We start from the raw sequence: 23,573 nt of genomic DNA on the forward strand, positions 1-23,573 counted from the left end.
AAGTATAATGATCCAGTCTATCTAAAAAAAAAAACTGGAGGCCCCTTATACTTCAGTGTTGTGATGCAAAACTCCAAGCAAAATGGATAGCACAAAGAATTAAAAAGGTGTTGTCGGATATTAATCACCCTGATCAGACAGTTTTTTTTACATGAAAGATACATTGGAGATAATATAAGACAAGTACTTGAAACAATAGAACACTGAAAAATCCAGGAAACCAGGTCTTGTATTCACAGATTTTGAAAAGGCTTTTGATAAAGTATGACTAGGATATATATATAAATGCCTGGACCAATTCAATTTTGGAGAATCACTTATACAATGGGTTAACGGTATGTATAGTAACCTTCTCAGAAAGTATTAAACTGTCAAGTGGAGTAAAGCTGGAGTAAAGTTACTTGTCTAACAGAACACAAAGGGTGTTCTTTAATGGGAGCCTCTCAAACATAATCCAGGTAGACTCAGGAATTCCCCAGGGTAGCTGTTTAGGCCCCTTGCTTTTTTAAATTTTTACTAACGACATGCCACTGACTTTGAGTAAAGCCAGAGTGTCTATGTATGCGGATGACTCAACACTATACACGTCAGCTACTACAGCGACTGAAATGACTGCAACACTTAACAGTTGCAATTAGTTTCAGAGTGGGTGGCAAGGAATAAGTTAGCCCTAAATATTTCTAAAACTAAAAGCATTGCATTTGGAACAAAACATTCACTAAACCTCAACTAAATCTTGAAATAAATAACGTGGAATTTGAGCAAGTTGAGAATAAACTGCTTGGACTAACGCTGGATTGTAAACTGTCATGGTCAACATATTGATACAATAGTAGCTAAGATGGGGAGAAGTATGTCCATAATAAAGCGCTGCTCTGCCTTAACACTATCAACAAGGCAGGTCCTACAGGCCCTAGTTTTGTCGCACCTTGACTACTGTTCAGTCGTGTGTCAGGTGCCACAAAAAGACTTATGAAAATTGCAATTGGCTCAGAACAGGGCAGCACGGCTGGCCCTTGGATGTACACAGAGAGCTAATATTAACCTCTAATTCCTCCCAAACCCGGATCCGGGAGCACCCCCATCAGTAAAAAAGCTGACTAGCATAGCCTAGCATAGCGTCACAAGTAAATACTAGCATCTAAATATCATTAAATCACAAGTCCAAGACACCAGATGAAAGATACACATCTTGTGAATCCAGCCATCATTTCTGATTTTTAACGTTAGCAAAAGACACCACTTTTTTTACTCCACCATTTTTTTACTGCATCAGTAGCTGTCACAAATTCGACCAAATAAAGATATAAATAGCCACTAACCAAGAAACAACTTCATCAGATGACAGTCTGATAACATATTTATTGTATAGCATATGTTTTGTTAGAAAAATGTGCATATTTCAGGTATAAATCATAGTTTACCATTGCAGCCACCATCACAACTCTCACCAAAGCGACTAGAATAACTACAGAGAGCAACGTGAATTACCTAAATACTCATCATAAAACATTTCTGAAAAATACACAGCGTACAGCAAATGAAAGACAAACATCTTGTGAATCCAGCCAATATTTCAGATTTTTTAAGTGTTTTACAGCGAAAACACAATATAGCATTATATTAGCTTACCACAATAGCCAGAAACACAACACCATTTACCAGCAGCAAAGGTTAGCGATCGTAACAAGCAAGCAAAAGATATATAATTTGACTAACCTTCATAAACTTCTTCAGATGACAGTCCTGTAACATCATATTACACAATGCATATAGGGTTTGTTCGTAAATGTGCATATGTAGCGGCACAAATCGTGGTTATACAATGTGAGTAGTGGCCAAAACTTCAAGCAATCTGTCCGGCGCCATCTTGGAGAGGCACCTAATCTAATCGAAAACTACTCATAAACTTGACTAAAAAATACAGGTTGGACAGCAAATGAAAGATACATTAGTTCTTAATGCAACCGCTGTGTTAGATTTTTAAAATTAACGTTACTGCGCAATACAGTGTGCGCTAAAGCGAGACCGCACCGAAATTCATGGCGGAATTATTGTTTAACATTTGTCAACATAAATACGAATTAACAGCATAAAGACTTCTTACTATTTGACGAGCTTCCATCAGAATCTTGGGAAAGGTGTCCTTTCTCCAGAACAATCGTCTTTTGGTTGAAAGATGTCCTCTTCTCCTGTAGAAATAGCAGCTAACGCTAGCTATGTGCAGGAGAGGTGTCCAACTCGTGAAAGCGCGTGACAAAGAATTCCAGAAAATCGCAATAAACTGATATAAACTGCTATAAGTCGGTTTAAATTAACTACCTTATGTCTTTAACACCTATAACGAATAAAAACATGACCGGATATATCTAAAGGCCTATAACCGGAGCGTTCTAGAGCCACAGCCAGATGTCCTCCATGCGTCAGAGCGAAGTGAAAAAAGGCCCGACACTTTGTTCCGAGGTCTTTTATAAGCTCTCAGTTCTGCCTAACAACCCCATTTCAACTCTCACTATTCGCTGACACCCAGGGGAAGACGTATGCAGTGCATCTCAACCAATAGAAGACAGGCAGATTTATAAACAGATCTCAGAACAGCAAGAAGATTTCTGCATTCTCACATCCTCATAGGAAAAATGCTCTAACTCGAGTTCTGTTTCACTCACAGATATAATTCAAACGGTTTTAGAAACTAGAGAGTGTTTTCTATCCAATAGTAATAATAATATGCATATTGTACGAGCAAGAATTGAGTACGAGGCAGTTTAATTTGGGAACGAAATTATTACAAAGTGCAAATAGCACCCCCTATTGAGAAGAAGTTTTAATAATATGAATGTCAATCTCTCCTGGCTCAAAGTGGAGAGATTGACTTCATCACTACTTTTATTTATGAGAGGTATTGACATGTTGAATGCACCGCGCTGGCTGTCTAAACTACTGGCACACAGCTCGGACACCCATGCATACACCACAAGATATGCCACAAGAGGTCTCTTCACAGTCCCCAAGTCCAGAACAGACTATGGGAGGCGCACAGTACTACATAGAGCCATGACTACATGGAACTCTATTCCACATCAAGTAACTGATGCAAGCAGTAAAATTTGATTTAAAAAACATAAAAAAAACATTATGGAATAGCGGGGACTGTGAAGCAACACAAACATAGGCACAGACATGCATACACACACACACACATGATAGCATACACACTATACACACACATGGATTTAGTACTGTAGATATGTGGTAGTGGTGAAGTAGGGGCCTGAGGGCACACAGTGTGTTGTGAAATCTGTGAATGTACTGTAATGTTTAAAAGAAATATATAAACTGCCTTAATTTTGCTGGACCCCAGGAAGAGCTAATGAGGATCCATAATAAATACAAATCGGCATTTCTATTTATGGCCATCGAAACGTTAACTATTAAAATCAGATCCAACAATAATATCAAAAGGTGTCATTGTATGCTGACAATTCACATTTTCTTTTAAATCCACAATCTGGATCCCTGCACAGCCTCATAGAGGATCTAGATAATATTACAACCGAACTACAGTATGATAAGTGTACATTATGTATTGGATCAAAAAACAAATACTACTTTTACATTACCGTGTAGTTTACCATTAAAATGGTCTGATGGTGAATTGGACATACATATTCATATCCCTAAAGAAATAAAGGAACTTACAACACATTTTTTCAGGAAGTTAGCAAAAATAGATAAGATCTTGCTAGCATGGAAAGGTAAATACCTGTCTATTTGTGGAAAAATCCCCCTAATTATTTAGTCATATCCCAGTTTACCTATGGCCCTGCCTACGCTGAATGATCTCTGTTACAATATTTGAGCAAAACATGTTTCACTTTATTTGGAATGGCAAGCCAGACAAAATAAAAAACATACTTATTTATATAATTAATGAGTCGGGGGGCTAAAATTATTAAATATTAAAGCATTAAACCTCTCAGTAAAAGCATCAGTCATACAAAATTATACTTAAACCCGAACTGGTTCTCCAGTAGATCAGTAAGAATCTCATCCTTTGTTCAAAGATTACATTTTTTGCCTTTATCCAGATTACAACCTCTCACTTTCAGTTCAATGAAAATGGAACCTTTTTCAAAACTTCACCCTTTGAAAACAAGCCATACAAACCTGGCTGCAATTTGTTTCAACCTCCAGAAAAGACAACAAATAATATGGTTAAATTCAAATATAGTAATTGATTTAAAAAAATACATTCTTTATGAAAAAAAAATAAGTTATTATCTTTGTTAATGATATTATGAATAGGAAAGGTGGAGTTGTCACATGTGCAGTTAAAACATATGGAAATGTTTGCTCTATCCAAAATTACAACCAACTGATTGCAGCGAAAATGGAGGAGGCAAGTGGAAGGGGGAGAAGGTAGGTAAACTTGTTTGTTTGCCCTTTAGAAAAAGACCAAAACTGTCAAAAACAAATAGTCATGAATAAATACAGGTCACAAAATAGTTGGGAAGAGACTTTGGATGTGCCGATTGCGTGGCACATGGTTTATGAACTGATACAAAACATGCTTGATTCAAAACGTAGTTTTATTATACAACATTCTTGCCACAAACAGAATGTTATGTATATGGGGCATACAACCATCTCAGCTCTGCAGATTCTGCTACGAGGAGACAATCATTAGATCACTTATTTTGATATTGCCCCTATATAGCTTGTTTCTAGTTCTAGAGGTTCAGGAACAGCTGAAAAATCACATTTATCTAAAATAAACCCAACAAATAGCACTGTTTGAAAAACCATAGTCAATTAACAACATAATACTTTCAGTAAAAATATGTATCTGTAGATACTATGTGACTAGACAGGTTCAGAATTTATGTGAATCATCACAGCTGAAAAATACATGGCACAAGGAAATCTTAAGAGCGCGGTTTACAGAGTTACAGGTAAGTGGGATGGACAGAGTAGCTGAGGTGTGGGTTTAAAAGCTCATGTTCTATAATAGTTATGACTGAAAACACGATTTATAATGTACAAGTACTATCTAGATGTAATGTACTGTATATCAAAATACTTTACTCTTGCTCTGTAACTACTGTAAAACATTTTTAAGTGCCATGTATGTCAAATGTGTGTAGAATGTACATGCAACAAAAGAAAAAGCTGTGAAAAACAAAGTACATTTTTGTCCTTGAAGAGGTGGGGTGGTGGATGGGCATCAATGTATTTTTGAAATAAATTAATAAAACATGTACAAAACAGAGGCTATGATAGAATAGCAAATCAAATTTTAGTGGTCACATACGTGTTATGCAGATGTTACTGCTTGTGCTTCTAGCTCCGACAGTGCAGTAATATCTAACAATTTCACAACATATACCCAATACACACAAATCTAAGTAAGGAAAGGAATGAAGAATATATATACATAACCTCAGAAAAAAAGAAACGTCCCTTTTTCAGGACCCTGTCTTTCAAAGATAATTCGTAAAAATCCAAATAATTTAACAGATCTTTGTTGTAAAGGGTTTAAACACTGTTCCCCATGCTTAATAATTAATGAACATGCACCTGTCGTTAAGACACAAACAGCTTACAGACGGTAGGCAGTTAAGCCTTTCTACTGACTCTGAAAAACACCAGTAGAAAGATGCCCAGGGTCACTGCTCATCTGCGTGAATGTGCCTTAGGCATGCTGCAAGGAGGCATGAGGACTGCAGATGTGGCAAGGGCAATCAATTACAACGTCCACTGTGAGACGCCTAAGACATCTCTACAGGGAAACAGGAATGACAGCTGATCGTCCTCGCAGTGGCAGACCACGTGTAACACCTGCACAGGATCGGTACATCCAAACATCACACCTGCGGGATGGGTACAAGATGGCAACAGCAACTGCCCGAGTTACATCAGTAACGCACAATCCCTCCATCAGTGCTCAGACTGTCCGCAATAGGCTGAGAGGCTGGACCGAGGGCTTGTAGGCCTATTGTAAGGCAGGTCCTCACCAGACATCACCGGCAACAACGTCGCCTATGGGCACAAACCTACCGTTGCTGGACCAGACAGGACTGGCAAAAAGTGCTCTTCACTAACGAGTCACGGTTTTGTCTCACCAGGGGTGATGGTCGGATTCGCGTTTATCGTCGAAGGAATGAGCGTTACAGAGGCCTATAATCTGGAGCGGGATCGATTTGGAGGTAGAGGGTCTGTCATGGTCTGGGGCGGTGTGTCACAGCATCATCGGACTGAGCTCGTCATTGCAGGCAATCTCAACGCTGTGCATTACAGGGAAGACATCCTCCTCCCTCATGTGGTACCCTTCCTGCAGGCTCATCCTGACATGACCCTCCAGCATGAATGACAATGCCACCAGCCATACTGCTTGTTCTGTGCGTGATTACCTGCAAGACAGGAATGTCAGTGTTCTGCCATGGCCAGCGAAGAGCCCGGATCTCAATCCCATTGAGCACGTCCGGGACCTGTTGGCTCGGAGGGTGAGGGCCATTCCCCCCAGAAATGTCCAGGAACGTGCAGGTACCTTGGTGGAAAAGGGGGGTAACATCTCACAGCAAGAACTGGCAAATCTGGTGCAGTCCATGAGGAGACTGCACTGCAGTACTTAATGCAGCTGGTGGCCACACCAGGTACTGACTGTTACTTTTGATTTTGACCCCCCCTTTGTTCAGGGACACATTATTCCATTTATGTTAGTCACATGTCTGTGGAATTTGTTCAGTTTATGTCTCAGTTGTTGAATCTTATGTTCATACAAATATTGACATGTTAAGTTCGCTGAAAATAAACGCAGTTGACAGTGAGAGGACGTTTCTTTTTTTTCTGAGTTTATACGGACGAGTGATGTCAGAGCGGCATGGACTAAGACACAGTAGAATACTATATATATATATACACACACACAATGATTAATACAAAGTTTGTAAACATTAAAATGACTAAGATACAGTAGAATAGTATAGAAAACAGTATATTCTTATAAGGAATGCAAGATATGTAAACATTATCAAAGTGACTAGTGATCCCTTAAAGTGGCCAGGGATTTCTAGTCTGTCTCTAGGCAGCATCCTGTGTTAGTGAAGGCTATTTAACAGTCTAACGGCCTTGAGATAGCAGTTTCAGTCTCTAGGTCCCAGCTTTGATGCACCAGTAATAACCTCGCCTTCTGGATTATAGGGAAAGGGGCATACCTAGTCAGGTGTCCAACCAAATGTGTTCAACTGAAATGTGTCTAACGCATTTAATCCAACCCCTCTGAATCAGAGGTGCAGGGGGCTACCTTAAGCGACATCCACGTCGTCGGCAGCGCGGGGAACAGTGGGTTAACTGCACAGTAACAGATTTTTACCTTGCCAGTAACTGGATCAATGCTCTAACCACTAGATAGCGGGGTGAACAGGCAGGGGCTCGGGTGGTTTGGTATTTTATTAGGATCCCCATTAGCTGTTGCAAAAGCAGCAGCTACTTCCTGGGGTCCACACAAAACAGAAATAGACAAGAACATTTCAGTTTGTCAGTGATGTGTAGTCCAAGGAACTTGAAGCTTTCCACCTTCACGGTCATCTAAAACAATTCCAAATAGAATAAGTCCAGCTTGTAGTCCTAAACCAGAAATGAGTCAACTCTGGTTCATTAAGACCGAAGACTGTAGTGGCCAAAAAGCTATTTTAGCATGGGCAGGGCCATTGAGGGCTTCCGCCATTTTAAAGTAGTCAACCGGGTGGGGATTCCTATGGGTTGTAGCCTCAATGGCGCTGCCGACGCTGTCACAGACACTATGAGTCCATCTCTTAATGGTTCGGCCATTCCTATGGGGGAAAGGAATTGGGATAAATACTGAAAAATGTGCGTGGTTAACAGGCTCAGGAGATCATAAGTTCTCTCTATAAGATGATCAGTTAAGATGACCTTCATGAATTATGAAGCCTTAACGTTCTCACTTGGATTACATAAAATGCTTCAAAATTCACAAGTGATTCTTGTTAATTTGATTCTTGTGAATAGCTGATTCTCAGAATAAAACATAACTCCTAAGCCTGCATTTACCAGAGTATTTTTGTGGAGTTTATACATTTTTTAAAAAGCCATTAATTTCTTAATTGGCTTTGGCCAACTCTTTATAAACCTTGAAAGTTTAAAAAGTTTTCAGTAGTATACCCACTCTTTGCAACCCTAGCCTTGATAGTCTATTTGCAAATAAAGCCATTACAATACTTATCATAGCATAATGTGCCGAAGTTTCATAACACTACAGGATATTCTAGTAATTTAGCCAAACAAATACAGAAGAAAACCACAATCAGCTTCGTTTTTATAAAAATGAGTTTTAATTCCATTTCAGTATAAAACATTTATGAAGCCCTGCCAATCAAATTTAACTGTCACAATCTGACAAAGGTATGATTATTTCCTCTGTCCGGCCCAACAATCTAAAATGGCATACAAACTAGGGCTGAGCGATCTAATTAATTTGAGCGATATTCCAAATGCTTATATCGCAAGAATCAATGTTTGTATTTTTCATTTTTATGAGTGTTATAGTCTGCTTGTTCTCATGTCTTTTTGGTCTCGACTTAGTAGCTCCTTCCCACTAACACCAGAGAACTGTATATAATGACAAGATGAACGTCTCCACCCTAAAAATGGGAGTTGTCCAAAGATGGGAAGGCAGGTGACAAGCTTAAATCCAAGCTAAGCTCAAACCATTGGGCTCATTTTGGACAGATCTGATAATTAAGGTTTGGTCCATCATTTAAAAAAATCATATGGACACTTTAGAGAAGTTAACGATACCCTTTGTCTGAACTACTGAAATTGCACACAGAGCAGACACTAACAAAATTTATGCTCAGTTTGTCACATGCAGCATTGCACTACCAAGTACAGCGAGCAGCATTTTAGCAAAGACGTATACTAGCGGTCTAGTCTTAAATCTGCAATAAGGATAAAATAATGATTGGCAATGTCTCGTTCTGATTAAGTAGGCCACTTAATTTCAAAATCTGAACAAAGTAGACAGGATAGCATGCTGTTTAAACCGTTGGAGACAGAAGGGTGTGTTCATAACTCCACTGTTCTGCCTGGTTAGCTAGCAAATAGATCCAAGTTAGTAAAACTTGAAATATAAAGATTAGCTGGCTACCTACTAGCACGTGGGCTTGTACTTGAAACCGGTGTTAATTTTCTATAATGCCTGCTACAATAAGTTAATTATTAGTGAATGTATATTATGCATGCTTCTGGTTAAATTTGTAAGAAAAGGGAATTTTCATAAACTTGAAAGCTAGATCAGTGATTGCAAAAAAGCATTTTAAACTACTATGATAAAATAATTAGTGTGTTGTGGAAGGCTTATATTTAGCCTAGGTATAATTTTTCAAGCCCCGAATTAGATTGTTGCTTGACTGTTTTAAAATGCAGTGTATGACCTTTACAATAACTTTTTTTTAAATTACATTTAGGAACCGTCCATAAGTTTGAAAAAAAAAGGGGGGAATCAGATTTAGACCATAATCGCCCAGCCCTAATAGAAATGTGTTTGTCTTAGAGTTTCTTTGTTATGGGAAATATTACAATAATGAAAAAAACCGTAATCACTCATTGTTAGCTATAACATTAATAATAAAATATCAAATGTGAAGTTCTGGTCAGTCAAGTCAGTCTGAATACAAGCGTCTGCGAACACAGTCCAGTCAGAATACAAGCCTTCACAGTCAACAAGATGGTCTGTCTATGCAGTCTTCTGCTGGCCCTTCTTCCCGATCAAGGACTTGTGGATGTGAGGGATCACACCTAGAAAAAGCAGCAAACAAGAATACGATTGAGTGTATGCATGTTACAAAATTAATGTATTTCGTTAACACGATCTCCATGTGTACTACACAAATGAAATGATCCAAAAACAGGTGCATATGCGGTGTTTGTTCGTATAACGGTGAGAGCAAGTGATCTAATAACAGTGTGCCGCCTCAACTCACCTCCTCCAGCAATGGTGGCCTTGATGAGGGAGTCCAACTCCTCGTCTCCACGGATAGCGAGCTGCAAGTGGCGAGGAGTGATGCGCTTCACCTTCAGATCTTTAGAAGCGTTGCCCGCCAACTCCAGCACCTGGAAACAAAACAGCAAACCTTAAACTCAAAAATATAACGATTCCGAGGTCTACTATTCAATAGCACTCTTAAAACATCTTTCCAATCCCACAAATGGATAAATGACATTGCTGTCATGACAGTCTAATCCAACAATGTATTGGTGTCAGATAGTGTGTTAGGCTCACCTCAGCGGTGAGGTATTCGAGGATGGCAGCACTGTACACGGCCGCTGTGGCTCCTACACGGCCATGGCTGGTAGTACGAGTCTTCAAGTGCCTGTGGATACGACCCACTGGGAACTGGAAGGAAGAAACCAGGGGGAAAATGAGAGGATGAGTGGCTTTTTAAATATAGCAATATTAGGTGGGGAGACAAGCAAGTGGGAGAACCATTGAGAAGGGCAGACATAGGGATTTAATCTCGTCTGTTGGACAGTTGCCAGGGAGTGTTGCCACTACACCACGGATCTGCGCGGAATGAGTGGTTTCTAGTAATAGCCTTACAAGAGCACTGAAACATGAAAAAATAAATGCAAAACAGTTGAATGGAAGAGTTCTTTTGTAATACCAGGAACATGCTAAATAGAATTGCTCTTCTTGCTTTGAAAAGAGCATAACAGCACGGAAAATCAAGGTCCATTATAATGAATGACAAGGTGCATACACAGTGCAGTCGGAAAGTATTTAGAACCATAATAACAAAGCAAAAACGTTAGATTTTTGCACACAAAACACTGAAATATCACATACGTATTCAGACCTTTTACTTAGTACTTTGTTGAAGCACCTTTGACAGCCTCAAATCTTCTTGGGTAGAACACAAGCTTGGCACACCTGTATTGAGTGTTTCTCCATTCTTCCCTGTAGATCCTCAAGCTCTGGTTTGATGGGGAGCGTCGCTGCACAGCTATTTGCAGGTTTCTCCAGAGATGTTCGATTGGGTTCAAGTCGGGGCTCTGGCTGGGTCACTCAAGGACATTGAGACTTGCCTGAAGCCACTCCTGCGTTGTCTTGGCTGTGTGCGTAGGGTCGTTGTCCTGTTGAAAGGTGAACCTTCGCTCCAGTCTGAGGTCCTGAGCAGGTTTTCATCAAGGATCTCTGAACTTTGCTCCATTCATCTTTCCCTTGATCTTGACTAGTTTCCCAGACCCTGCTGCTGAAAAACATCCACACAGCATGCTGATGCCACCACTGTGCTTTACTGTAGGGATGGTGCCAGGTTTCCACCAGACATGAGGCTTGGCATTCAGGCCAGAGTTCAATCTTGGTTTCACGGTCTGACAGTACGGTCTGACAGTCCTTTAGGCAAACTCCAAGCGGGCTGTCATGTGCCTTTTACTGAGGGGCTTCCGTCTGGCCACTCTACCATAAAGACCTGATTGGTGGAGTGCTGCAGAGATGGTTCTCCTTCTGGAAAGTTCCCCCATCTCCACAGAGGAACTCTGGAGCACTGTCAGAGTAACCATTGGGTTCTTGGTCACCTCCCTGACCAAGGCCCTTCTCCCCCGATTGCTCAGTTTGGCCAGGCAGCCAGCTCTAGGAAGCATCTTGGTGGTTCCAAATGTATTCCGTTTAAGAATAGAGGCCATTGTGTTCTTGGGGACCTTCAATGCTGCAGAAATGTTTTGAATCCAGGCTGTATCACAACCGGCCGTGATTGGGAGTCCCATAGGGTGGCGCACAATTGGCCCAGCGCTGTCCGGGTTTGCCCATCATTGTAAATAAGAATTTGTTCTTAACTGACTTGCCTAGTTAAATAAAAGGTTACACACACACCGGCCATAAAGTAAACATTTACATATCAAAAACCAATTTCTTTCACTTGCTATGCTGTTTCATTCTTAACCAGGATTTCATCATACATGTCAATTAGGTGTGAAACGGTTCACAAAACTCATGGTTCGGTACAGTACAGTGGTGTCGATACATTGACAAAATAAATGCCTGAGAAATATGTCATTTGTATTTAGATTTTCCATTTATTTTAATAGTAAACATAGGTAGCTTGAATTCCCAGGAGCATATGGAAACAAAGGGACAAGAAAAAAATAAGTGCCTGTCTTAAAACATGAAATAAGTCATTTAAACAGAACATAAAGAGTGCATAGTCCTGTAGCATATAATCAAAAATAAGTCACAGCATTGCCTTAAACAAAATAAGACCACTTGAGACTGGTTACTTAAATTTTTTAAAATCAGATTTCAGTTTCTTTAAGAAGATTAGTCCAGCCACATTACCTGCAGTGAGCACAGATCGGCTTGCTGTGACAATGTCAGCTGCTGTGGAGAATACCCTCTTGCTAGGGACAGAGGTCCCAGGCACAGCCAGGCAGCGCCTTGCTTACATGAGGGTATATTAACTCTTTGGTCTTCCACTATGTAAGTGGATCAGCATCCAGGGGAATTACAGTCTACGTCCCTGTATGAGGTGTTTGAAGGACATGGCTTTTTATCTTCCACTCTGCTGTAATGAAATGAGCCGTTACAGTAAGGTAGCTCTCAACGTCCAACTGTCTGTTAGTGTGACAGACCGCGTTTGACAACTCGCTCGCAAGTTGTTCTTTGTATAAGGCAGGTATTAATGTCTGGGCAAAATGTGTCCGGGAAGGAATAGTGAAGCACGGCTCGCCCACTTCAAACATGTTCCTGAACCCCGCATTCTCTACCATAAAGGGTCTCATCTGCCGCTATGAATTAAACTATCGCTGCATTGATTTCTTATGCCCTACGGGAGTCAGCCGCATATTGTTGCCTGAAGGCTGTGTGGAGAAGTGGTTGACGTTTCATTTTTTTACCAAATTGGAACTTTGGGGTGATGTTGGCAGAAATGAGTAGTCATGTTACTCGTATTGCCACTCGAATAGACTATCAGCAATGATCAGAGCCTTCATGTTGTAGAAGTTATATCCACCACTCGTTGACAATCCCTGTTATAGTTTACACGGAAGCCGAAATGTTACCAGAACTGAATGATCTCGGGCGTCTTCTAGTCCTGGTTCGCCAATGCGTGCCATGTTGCTCCTTTGCATTTAGCTAACTGCTAATTCCTTCATAAGCTAATTGCTGCTACGACGGTCTCAGCTCTGTTCTCGCTGCAGCGAAATAACCAATGAGCGGAGCCGCACACAGCTACAAGACAACTTTTCCTTTTTTAAGACAACTAATACTATGTGGATATTTTCCCTACGTTAATTTATGCAATGATATATAAACTCGGCAAAAAAAGAAACGTCGTCACTGTCAACTATTTTCAGAAAACTTAACATGTGTAAATATTTGTATGAACATAGGTTTATGTCTCAGTTGATTCTTGCTGTCACAGACATGTGACCAACAGAAATGGAATAATGTGTCCCTGAACAAAGGGGGGGGGGGGGTCGGGGTCAAAATTAAAAGTAAGTGAGTATCTGTTCATGAGGGACCCTCCACCTCCAAATTGATCCCGCTCCAGAGTACAGGCCTCGGTGTAACGTTCATTCCTTCGACGATAAACGAATCCAACCATCACCCCTGGTGAGACAAAACCACGACTCGTCAGTGAAGAGCACTTTTTGCCAGTCCTGTCTGGTCCAGCGAACGTGGGTTTGTGCCAAAAGGCGACGTTGTTGTCGGTGATGTAAGGCAGGTCCTCACCAGACAACAGGCCTTACAAGCCCTCAGTCTAGCCTATTGCAGACAGGGAGCACTGATGGAGTGATTGTGCGTTCCTGGTGTAACTCGGGCAGTTGTTGCCATCCTATACCTTTCCCGCAGGTGTGATGTTCGGATGTACCGATCCTGTGCAGGTATGGTTACACGTGATCTGCCACTGCGAGGACGATCAGCTGTCCGTCCTGTCTCCCTGTAGCGCTATCTTACACGGAACCCAAACCGGCTGCGCGCGTGTGTCATTGTGCATACATTTATTTTGTCCCCCTACACCAAACGCGATCACGACACGCAGGTTAACTTCTTGTCAATATGGGGGCGCTGTTTTCACTTTGTAAAAATTTGTTCCCAAATTAAACTGCCTCGTACTCAATTCTTGCTCGTACAATATGCATATTATTATTACTATTGGATAGAAAACACTCTAGTTTCTAAAACCGTTTGAATTATATCTGAGTAAAACAGAACTCAAGTTGCAGCTAACTTCCTGTCAGGAAGTGAGAAATCTGAAATCGGACACTCTGTTCCAGGGTCAGTTTATTAATTTGCATGTAATCTATGAGTCGACATGCACTGCATACGATTTCCCCTAGATGTCAGTAAGCAGTGAGAATTGGAATGGTGTTGCTAGGCAGATCTGAGGCCATATAAAGGGTCTTGGAACACTCTTTTCAACGTTCGTCATGGCGCAAGACAGACCTCAGGATGGCATTCTGAAAAGCTCTCGTTAGATATAGGCCTTAGATATATCCGGCTCTGATTTTATTCGATATAGGTGTTAAAGACATCATAATGTAGTTATTTTAAACCGAGTTATATCAGTATATTGCGATTTTCAGATATTTCTTTGTGCTGCGTTATGAAGAGTTGGGCACGTCTGGGCCACATAGCTAATGTTTGCTGCTAATTCCTAAATTGAAGACGTCAATCTACAACCGAGCAACGATGATTCTGGACAAAGGACCACTTGCACAAGATTCTGATGGAAGCTCATCAAAAATAACTATTTATGATGTTAATTCGTTGTTCTGTTGAAAAATGTAAAACTACTATTCCGCCATTAATTTCGGTGCGGTCTCGATTTAACGCACGCTGTATGTCGTAGTAACGTTAATTTTAAAAATCTAACACAGCGGTTGCATTATCCTGTTTGGGCTACAGGGGCAGTATTGAGTAGCCGGATAAAAGGTGCCCATTTCAAACGGCCTGTACTCAATTCTTGCTCGTACAATATGCATATTATTACTATTGGATAGAAAACTCTAGTTTCTAAAACCGTTTGAATTATATCTGTGAGTAAAACAGAACTCATTTTGCAGCAAACTTCCTGATAGGAAGTGGAAAATCTGAAATCGATGCTCTCTTCTAGGGGCTGCCTATTAAAGACCTTGTTATTTATTAGTTTAGATGCACTTCATACGTCTTCCACTAGATGTCGACAAGGAGTGAGAGAAGAAATGGAGTGTGTAACTTGATCTGGACTCGAATCATAGCTCTTGGCATGACGTGTCACCAGTTTCCTGTTTTCTGGAGAGCGCGAGGGACCTGGATTTGCCTTCTGATAAGCTGTCGTTATGGACGACTAATATCTCCGGCTTTGATTTTATTTGATACATGTGACAATATCATCGTAAAGTATGTTTTCAATATAGTTTAATCAGATTGAAATTTTTTTGCCGTGTTCCGTTCTCTTCCGTTTGTTGACATGGAGAGATTCGCGCCACTTGGCAAGTGTGCTTGCTAAATCGAGAGGGAAAAAGGCCGTTCTAAATCCAAACAACGATTGTCCCCGACAAAGGACCCCTTGTACAACATTCTGATGAAAGATCAGCAAAAGTAGGACCCATTTTATGATGCTATTTCATATATCTGTCGAACATGTTGTGCTAGTCGTTTGCGCCCAGCTTTTGGGTACTCTCTCGCTATACCTAAGCTGTATGTCGTAATGAAGTTATTTTTAGAATTCTAACACGGCGATTGCATTAAGAACTAGTGTATCTATTATTTCCTATACATGTATTTTTTAGTTGTTTATGAATAGTCATTTGGTCAGAATATGTGTGTCAGAAAAAGTGTCAGAAAAATATCCAGACGTTGTGGGAAAAAGATGCTACGTTAGCACAATGTATAACCACTGATTTCAGCTCTAAATATGCACATTTTCGAACAAAACATAAGTGTATGTATAACCTGATGTTATAGGACTGTCATCTGATGAAGCTTATCAAGGTTAGTCAAATTATATATCTTTTGCTGGTTTGTTACGATCGCTAACCTTTGCTAACCTTGGCTTGAGTTTCTGGCTATTGTGGTAAGCTAATATAACGCTATATTGTGTTTGCTGTAAAACACTTAAGAAATCTGAAATATTGGCTGGAATCACAAGATGCCTGTCTTTCATTTGCTGTACACTAAGTATTTTTCAGAAATGTTTTATGATGAGTATTTAGGTATTTGGCGTTGGTGTCTAATTATTATGGCTGCTTTCGGTGCAATTTCTGATTGTAGCTGCAATGTAAAACTAGGATTTATACCTGATATATGCACATTTTTCGAACAAAACATATGCTATACAATAAATATGTTATCAGACTGTCATCTGATGAAGTTGTTTCTTGGTTAGTGACTATTTATATCTTTATTTGGTCGAATTTGTGATAGCTACCTATGCAGGAAAAAAAATTTGGGGAAAAAAAGTAGTGTCTTTTGCTATGGTGGTTAGCTAATAGAAATACATAGTGTCTTCCCTGTAAAACATTTTAAAAATCAGAAATGATGGCTGGATTCACAAGATGTGTATCTTTCATTTGGTGTCTTGGACTTGTGATTTCATGAACATTTTATTATATGATATCCCTGTGGCTTTAGGCTAGGCTATGCTAGTCAGCTTTTTTGATGGGGGGGATCCCGGATCCGGGTTTGTGACTCGTTAGAGGTTAAGATATCAAAACAAACTCTGAACCAATTACATTAATTTGGGAACAAGTCGAAAAGCATTAAACATTTATGGCAATTCAGCTAGTTAGCTGTTGCTAACTAATTTGTCCTGGGATAAACGTTGAGTTGTTATTATACCTGAAATGCACAAGGTCCTCTACTCCGCCAATTAATCCACACATACAACGGTCACCTGAATCGTTTCTAGTCCTCTCTCCTCCATCCAGGCTTTTTCGTCTTTGAACTTACATGGTGATTGGCATCTAAACTTTCATAGTATTACTACAAAGACCGGCAACACAGTTCATCTTTCAATCACCCACGTGGGTATAACCAATGAGGAGATGGCATGTGGGTACCTGCTTCTATAAACCAATGAGGAGATGGGAGAGGCAGGACTTGCAGCGCGATCTGCATCAGAAATAGGAGTTCTATTTTAGCGCATGGCAACGCAGACACTCGTTGATGCGCGCGAACAGTGTGGGTGCAATAATTGACAGATTTCTAACTTTATTTTGCAACGCGAGTGGTGTGGTCAGCCTATTAATAAGCATCTCAGTACGGACATTTCTATTTATTGCCCTTGCCACATCTGCAGTCCTCATGCCTCCTTACAGCATGTCTAAGGCACGTTCACACAGACGAGCAGAGACCCTGGGCATCTTTCTTTTGGTGTTTTTCCAGAGTCAGTAGAAAGGCCTCTTTAAGTTGTCATAACGTGACCTTAATTGCCTACCGTCTGTAAGCTGTTAGTGTCTTAACGACCATTCTACAGGTGCATGTTCATTAATTGTTTATTGAACAGGCCTGGGAAACAGTGTTTAAACCCTTTACAATGAAGATATTTGGATTTAAGTGTGTACCGGGGCTCGAGGTGCTCAACCAGTCGGTGAAAGCCAACATCATCCATGACAGAACAGTTGATTGTAAAGGGCAATGAATTCCATTATCTTGGCGTTAATGAATTTCGCCTTTGATTTGTCTCACTGAAATTCTTACTCTTTCAAATGACTGCTCGACTTGAAATTGTTGAAAGTGTAGCATTTCTGCTTTTGTTCTGTTTAGCACTGTATTTTTCGTTGCATCATCTACCTACGTTATATTAGGTATGCACCTCAGCTTCGACATCGGGCCGATGCGTCAGATTACGATATATCGTGCATCCCTAGTAAATAAGGAACTCCATAAAAAAAATCTCACATTGGCAAACATGACTAAATACCTGTTTTCGCTTTGTCATTATAGGGTATGGTGTAGATTGATGAGGAAAAATAATTATCCATTTTGGATAAAGTCAGTCTAAATACTTTCCCAATCCACTGTACACAGAGAGAACAATATAAAAGGCAACAATTTCAAAGATTTTACCGAGTTATAGTTCATAAAGGAAGTCAGTCAATTTAAACAAATATGAAATGTGTTAAGCAGTGCCTAATTTGTAAAATCGTGAGGTGCTGGCCCAAAGCGCGCATGAGGGGAGGGTGACCTGGGGAGTGAAATGTTTATCAGCTTTATAATAAAGCATTGCATGCATATTGTCACATTTGCGTCATGGTATAGATCATTAGAGGGACATACAGATGTGGCACAAATGGGAGTGTTTTTAGTAGCCTAGGGTCCAGGAAAAATGTGGCCTTTTATAAACGCATTTCATGGAATTCTACGTCATTTTACACGACTGGAGACTTTGGCAGAATCTTTTTTAATACCACACAAATGATCGGAATGGCAGGGTACTTTGACACTGACAAAAAGATCAATAAAAACTACCTTGTCTTGATTCCATCAATAGCCTGTGTGTATGGAGACATACCGTAGGCTACAATAAAAGGGGGAAATGAAACTGTAAACCAATTTTTAGGATCACCCAATGGGCAGCTCACTCGCTGGTGATTGTCAAAGCGCCCATGCCAAAAGCCTCTAATAAAACAATATTTGGAAGTTGATCAAATATTTTGGTAGCCTACATACTCTCCCCTTTTCAGCAGGAGCCAATTGCTTTACAACGCGTTTTCCCTTAATTGTATTTGAAATCTTGCGAATGGGCTGTTGTCCGCATGATTTTTTCACTGACAGATTTGCCGCACATTGCTGACTGTAGCCTATTCCTTGTTATTGGGCTACAATCCGGCTAGGCTATTCCCAAAGCCTAGCTGGATGGTGTAGTAGGCTAATCTGAATTGTTTAATTTCTGAACAGACAGCAGTAATTCTATAACTTTGGCAAATGTGTTTACAATTATCAGGGGTGCTGCAGTTCGTTCAGAACCCATCACATGGCTATGATTCTAAGGAAATAAATGACATGCAACACTAAAGAGATGAGTTGCAGGCTCACATCTAGCAAAGTAGAGAGATCATAGAAAGTGAATTTCATTCTAGTTATGAAACATAATAGGCGTGCTTCACACAGCCACACGTTGGTCTCAAACATAAGTCACAATGTTGCGCAAATCAACCCAAATAAACTTTTAGAATATTAGGCCCAGCCTGAAAAAAAATAATCAACTTAAGTGATTTTTTTGTGTGTGTGTAGGGGGGGGGGGATAATTAACAGAGGCAACTCAAATTAACTTTGATAGCTTTTGTTAGAATTGACATATTGGAAAAAGTGAAAATTATTCTTCATGCAACGAGAGGTTCCAGATCCGGCCAAATATGTTCCGGAACAATACAGCCCCAAACTGAGAGGTGCCAGATCCTGTTCCAGCAGGCTCCAGCTCAAATTAAGCACTGGTCCCATGTTTCACAAGTTTCACAAATATCCCAGAAGTGTTCCATACGCATGAAAAGGTAATTGCTCTCAAATTCTGTGCACAAATGTGTTTACATCCCTGTTAGTGAGGATTTCTCCTTTGCCAAGATAATCCAGCCACCTGACAGGTGTGACATTTCAAGAAGCTGATGAAACAGCACGGGGACAATAAAAGGCCGCTAAAATGTGCATTTGCCACAAAATGCCACCGATGTATCAAGATTTTAAGGGAGCGTACAATTGGCACGCTGACTGCTATTAAGTCCACCAGAGAAATCTACATTCAAGTCTTTGGCAACAGCTCTGATGGACATACCTGCAGTCAGCATGCCAATTGCGCACTCCCTCAACTTGAGACATCTGTGGCATTGTGTGACAAAACTGCACATTTTAGAGAGTGGCCTTTTATTGTCCCCAACATAAGATGCACCTGTGTAATGATCATGACATTTAATCAGCTTCTTGATATGCCACACCTGTCAGGTGGGTGGATTATCGTTGCAAAGGAGAAAGGCTTGTCAACAGGGAAGTAAACATTTGTACACATAATGAGAAATAAGCTTTGTGCATACAGAACATGTCAGGATAAATTCTCTCAGCTAACGAAACCAACACTTCAAAGTTACGTTTATATTTTTGTTCAGTATATAAAGGTGTCTGTAGTGGTATTCAAATCTTACCTGCAGTCCAGCTCTCTGGGAGCGCGACACCGCTTTCGCCTTGGCTTTGCCACTGTCTTTCCCTGCCTTACCACCAGCCTGGAATAGATGGTACAAGACACAGTATTACAAGATTAGCCAGTAAAATGGAACTTTTAAAATAATGCATGCAAATCACATGGTTTCTAGTCAAGTACCCCTTTCCCAAATGACCAGACAAATCCCCCAACTCGTTAATTGACCCACCACTATTTTATTGGCCTATATTACCTCTTCAGACAAAAAGTACCCATTTTGACACATACATTTTACACACAGCATTCACAACAAAGATTATTTTTTATATACACATGTATACCGTAAATGTCTTAGTGTTACCAGTAATAACCATGAGCTTTTTAATCCCAGCCCACCTATCTCCGTAGCGCACCCTCTTGATTTCCATGTGCCGTCTACTTTAACTGTTAAATTCATTTAGAACCTTAAAATCGCATAGTATCCAGTGCGAGTTAAAGATACCTTTTCCTATGAGTATTATATCGTTGACTGACTATGCTTTCCAAATAGCCCAACACTGCTATTTGTAGGGTTCATTTTAAATGAGTGTTTATCAGCCATTCCTCAACATGTGATAAGAAACAATCTACATTTGGGGATTAATAATATATTATCTAATGATTGTTGGTGGCAAGAATTTTGAATAATAATTTAAATAGAAAAACAGTTGAATTTGTTCTGTTCATCAATTCCTACACCATCTACCATAGAATTCGTACAGCGATAATCTCTTTCCAGCTATTTTGCACATCTGTCAACATTTGTCATCAAATGTCAGTATTTCTTAATCCTTGGGACCCAAAGGGAGCCCAAATAACCTGACTGTCCCAGGTCACCAATCTTCACTTGCCTGGCTGACATAGCTAACGTTACCTAGACAAAACAACTCAAGATTGATTCATATGTCCATATATAAATAGCTAATTATGAAGATGGTTAGCTAGAAAGCCAGGCGAATCACCCCATTTTGGTTTTACGTTTCCCGCCAATTCTTGACAAGCAACAACTCAGCTGGCATCAAATGAGAACGCTAACTAAGATAAATAACACTATTGCAAAGTGGAACGTTTCATAAACGCATTGAATTAGCCATTTGCTGAAATTCACAGCAATGCTAAAAGGCTAAGTATTAGTATCTAGTTAGATAACCTCGACAGATATTGCAATATTGACAGAACTGCCGCGGAGCAACCAGACCAGCCAACTCGAAAAAAATAGCTAGGCTAACGTTAGCTATCGAAATTAGTTAACGTTAGTAGCCTACTTGATCAACCACATGATTTGCATGCGGAAATAGCAGAAGATATAATTCATGTGGGAAATATAACACCAGCAATTACCAAACATAAAATAAAGTTAAAAAGTAAGGTTAGTAGCTAGGAACGCGAACTTGCTAGCTTAGCTGGTAAACGCTAGTTTAGCGTTGCTTTTCAGTCAATTTGAAGAAGTAGCACGTAATGCTAGCGAATGTACAATTAAAGCATAAACTTATTTTAAATTCTATACGAATCCGTAGTTAATAAAAGTATCGCTACATATAATAAACACATACCATTTCGTTATTTGGTTGTGGAACTGAGGAGATCGGAAACAATTTCGGTTCAAGACCAAGAGAAAAAATTAAGCCCTTAACAATACTATACCCAGGACTCCTTGCGAATGGACGTTGACCAATGGGAATTCCTGTTGTTTATTTTAATATTTTTTTCTGACCAATCACAGCGCTGCTTCTACAGATTTCTCCCCCCCCCCCCCCCCACTCAAATCGGCGTTTCTTTCTTTGCGCACGAGACCAACAAGTAGGCGGGTTCGCTGTAGCTAGAAAAATTCACTCAGAATGTATGCTTTAAAAAAAATTGACGCTCAATATTATTCACTTGCTTGACTAATACAATTTTGAAATATACTACGTGCATACACAACTCGTCTTTGATAATGCATGCATATATGTAGCCTAGGCAGCCGATAGCGTGCGTTAGATCTACACCACAGCTATAACAATGAGCTAACAATGGGTTAGTTATAAAAATCTTTGTCTGCATCTATATTGATGTGCCCAGCCGGTATACCACAGACAGAACAATGAGACAAATATTTCACGGATGTATAAAAGTGAAGCTACCGCTTGGCGTTTCCACTTAGTGAGAGAAGATGGATTTGAGACGAAATTCTGCACATTTTCTCATCTATGAAACATTTGATCTCAATACAGTTTTCTGTATCCCAAACTAGAATATGCTATACGTAGTAAACTATGTTTTGTAGACCTTACCCTTTGAAAATTGTTTTAAAAATTGCATTAGAAGGAGTGCAAAGGCGAATTGAGTTATTGCACACGCGCATTTCACCGAGTAGGCCTTCCCTAAGGGAAATATGCAGATGTTGCTAGAACGCGCAAATAAGATCTCGCTAGCTCGAGCTTGGTTCTGCCCACTTTGACTCATTTGTTTCCATTTGAAACGACAGTTTGTAGTCTGTCTTGGTTTAGTTATACATTTTCGGACAATTTATGTTGCACATAGCGTTCAGCCAAGGTTGTATAACATCCTAAATTGTCCTAAAATGGTGGTGGAAAATGGTGTTTTATTAAGACAGTACACATTTTCCCAGGTTTTTTTTCTAAGGCCCGCCATTAAAGCTAGTTAAGGAGGGAAATGACGCCTTTGCAGCCTTGTGTACAAGCTGGTTCACGGTGGACACGTGTATTACTGGGCACATCAATCCTAGACCATAGTGCAGATCTAGCGACCACTATCAGCTGCCTAGCATAGATGCAAAGTTGCAAACTAACTGCGTGACCTAAAATATTCATTTGCCTCACAAAATAAATTGGTATCTAATTAGTACACAATTAACTCAATACTCAGCAGTATATGCTAGTTTAGCTGAGTATCATAGTTTAAAACAGACCAGGTTTTCCAACGCATTTCAAATGTAGCTGTTTTTTTTACCAGGTAAATTGACTGAGAACACATTCTCATTTATAGCAACGACCTGAGGAATAGTTACAGGAGCTGAATGAGCCAATTGTAAACTGGGGATGATTAAGACCATGATGGTCAAATTGTGGATTTAGCCAGGACACAGAGTCAGGACACCCATTTAACCTCCCACCCGAAAGACAGACCCCTAATCACTGCCCTGGAGAATTGGGATATATTTTTTATACCAGAGGAAAGAGTGCCTTCTACTGGCCCTCCAACACCACTTCCAGCAGCATCTGGTCTCCCATCTAGGGACCAACCCTGCTTAGCTTCAGAAGCAAGCCAGCAGTGGGATGCATACCACCCTTCAATTACTTTCTTTGATTTCATAGAATTAGGAGGGCACAATTTATTGTAAGAGAAATCTAGTAGTAGAAAATCTATACTGAACATGAATATAAACGCAACATGTAAAGTGTT

At 40.1% G+C, this 23,573-nt stretch overlaps 1 protein-coding gene across 1 annotated transcript; it reads right to left on the reverse strand.

The window, feature by feature from the left end:
* Window positions 1-8,328: 8,328 nt before the first annotated feature.
* Window positions 8,329-21,848, reverse strand: LOC120043992 (histone H2A.V). Its single transcript, XM_038988588.1, has 5 exons — window positions 21,722-21,848; window positions 20,134-20,211; window positions 10,301-10,414; window positions 10,002-10,131; window positions 8,329-9,816 (listed from the first exon to the last, which is right to left on the reverse strand). The coding sequence occupies exons 1-5, from the start codon at window positions 21,722-21,724 to the stop codon at window positions 9,755-9,757; spliced, it is 387 nt and encodes a 128-aa protein (XP_038844516.1). The 5' UTR covers window positions 21,725-21,848; the 3' UTR covers window positions 8,329-9,754.
* Window positions 21,849-23,573: the final 1,725 nt, after the last annotated feature.

Source organism: Salvelinus namaycush, chromosome 1 (genome assembly GCF_016432855.1).
Source record: "Salvelinus namaycush isolate Seneca chromosome 1, SaNama_1.0, whole genome shotgun sequence".
Lineage (NCBI taxonomy): Eukaryota > Metazoa > Chordata > Actinopteri > Salmoniformes > Salmonidae > Salvelinus > Salvelinus namaycush.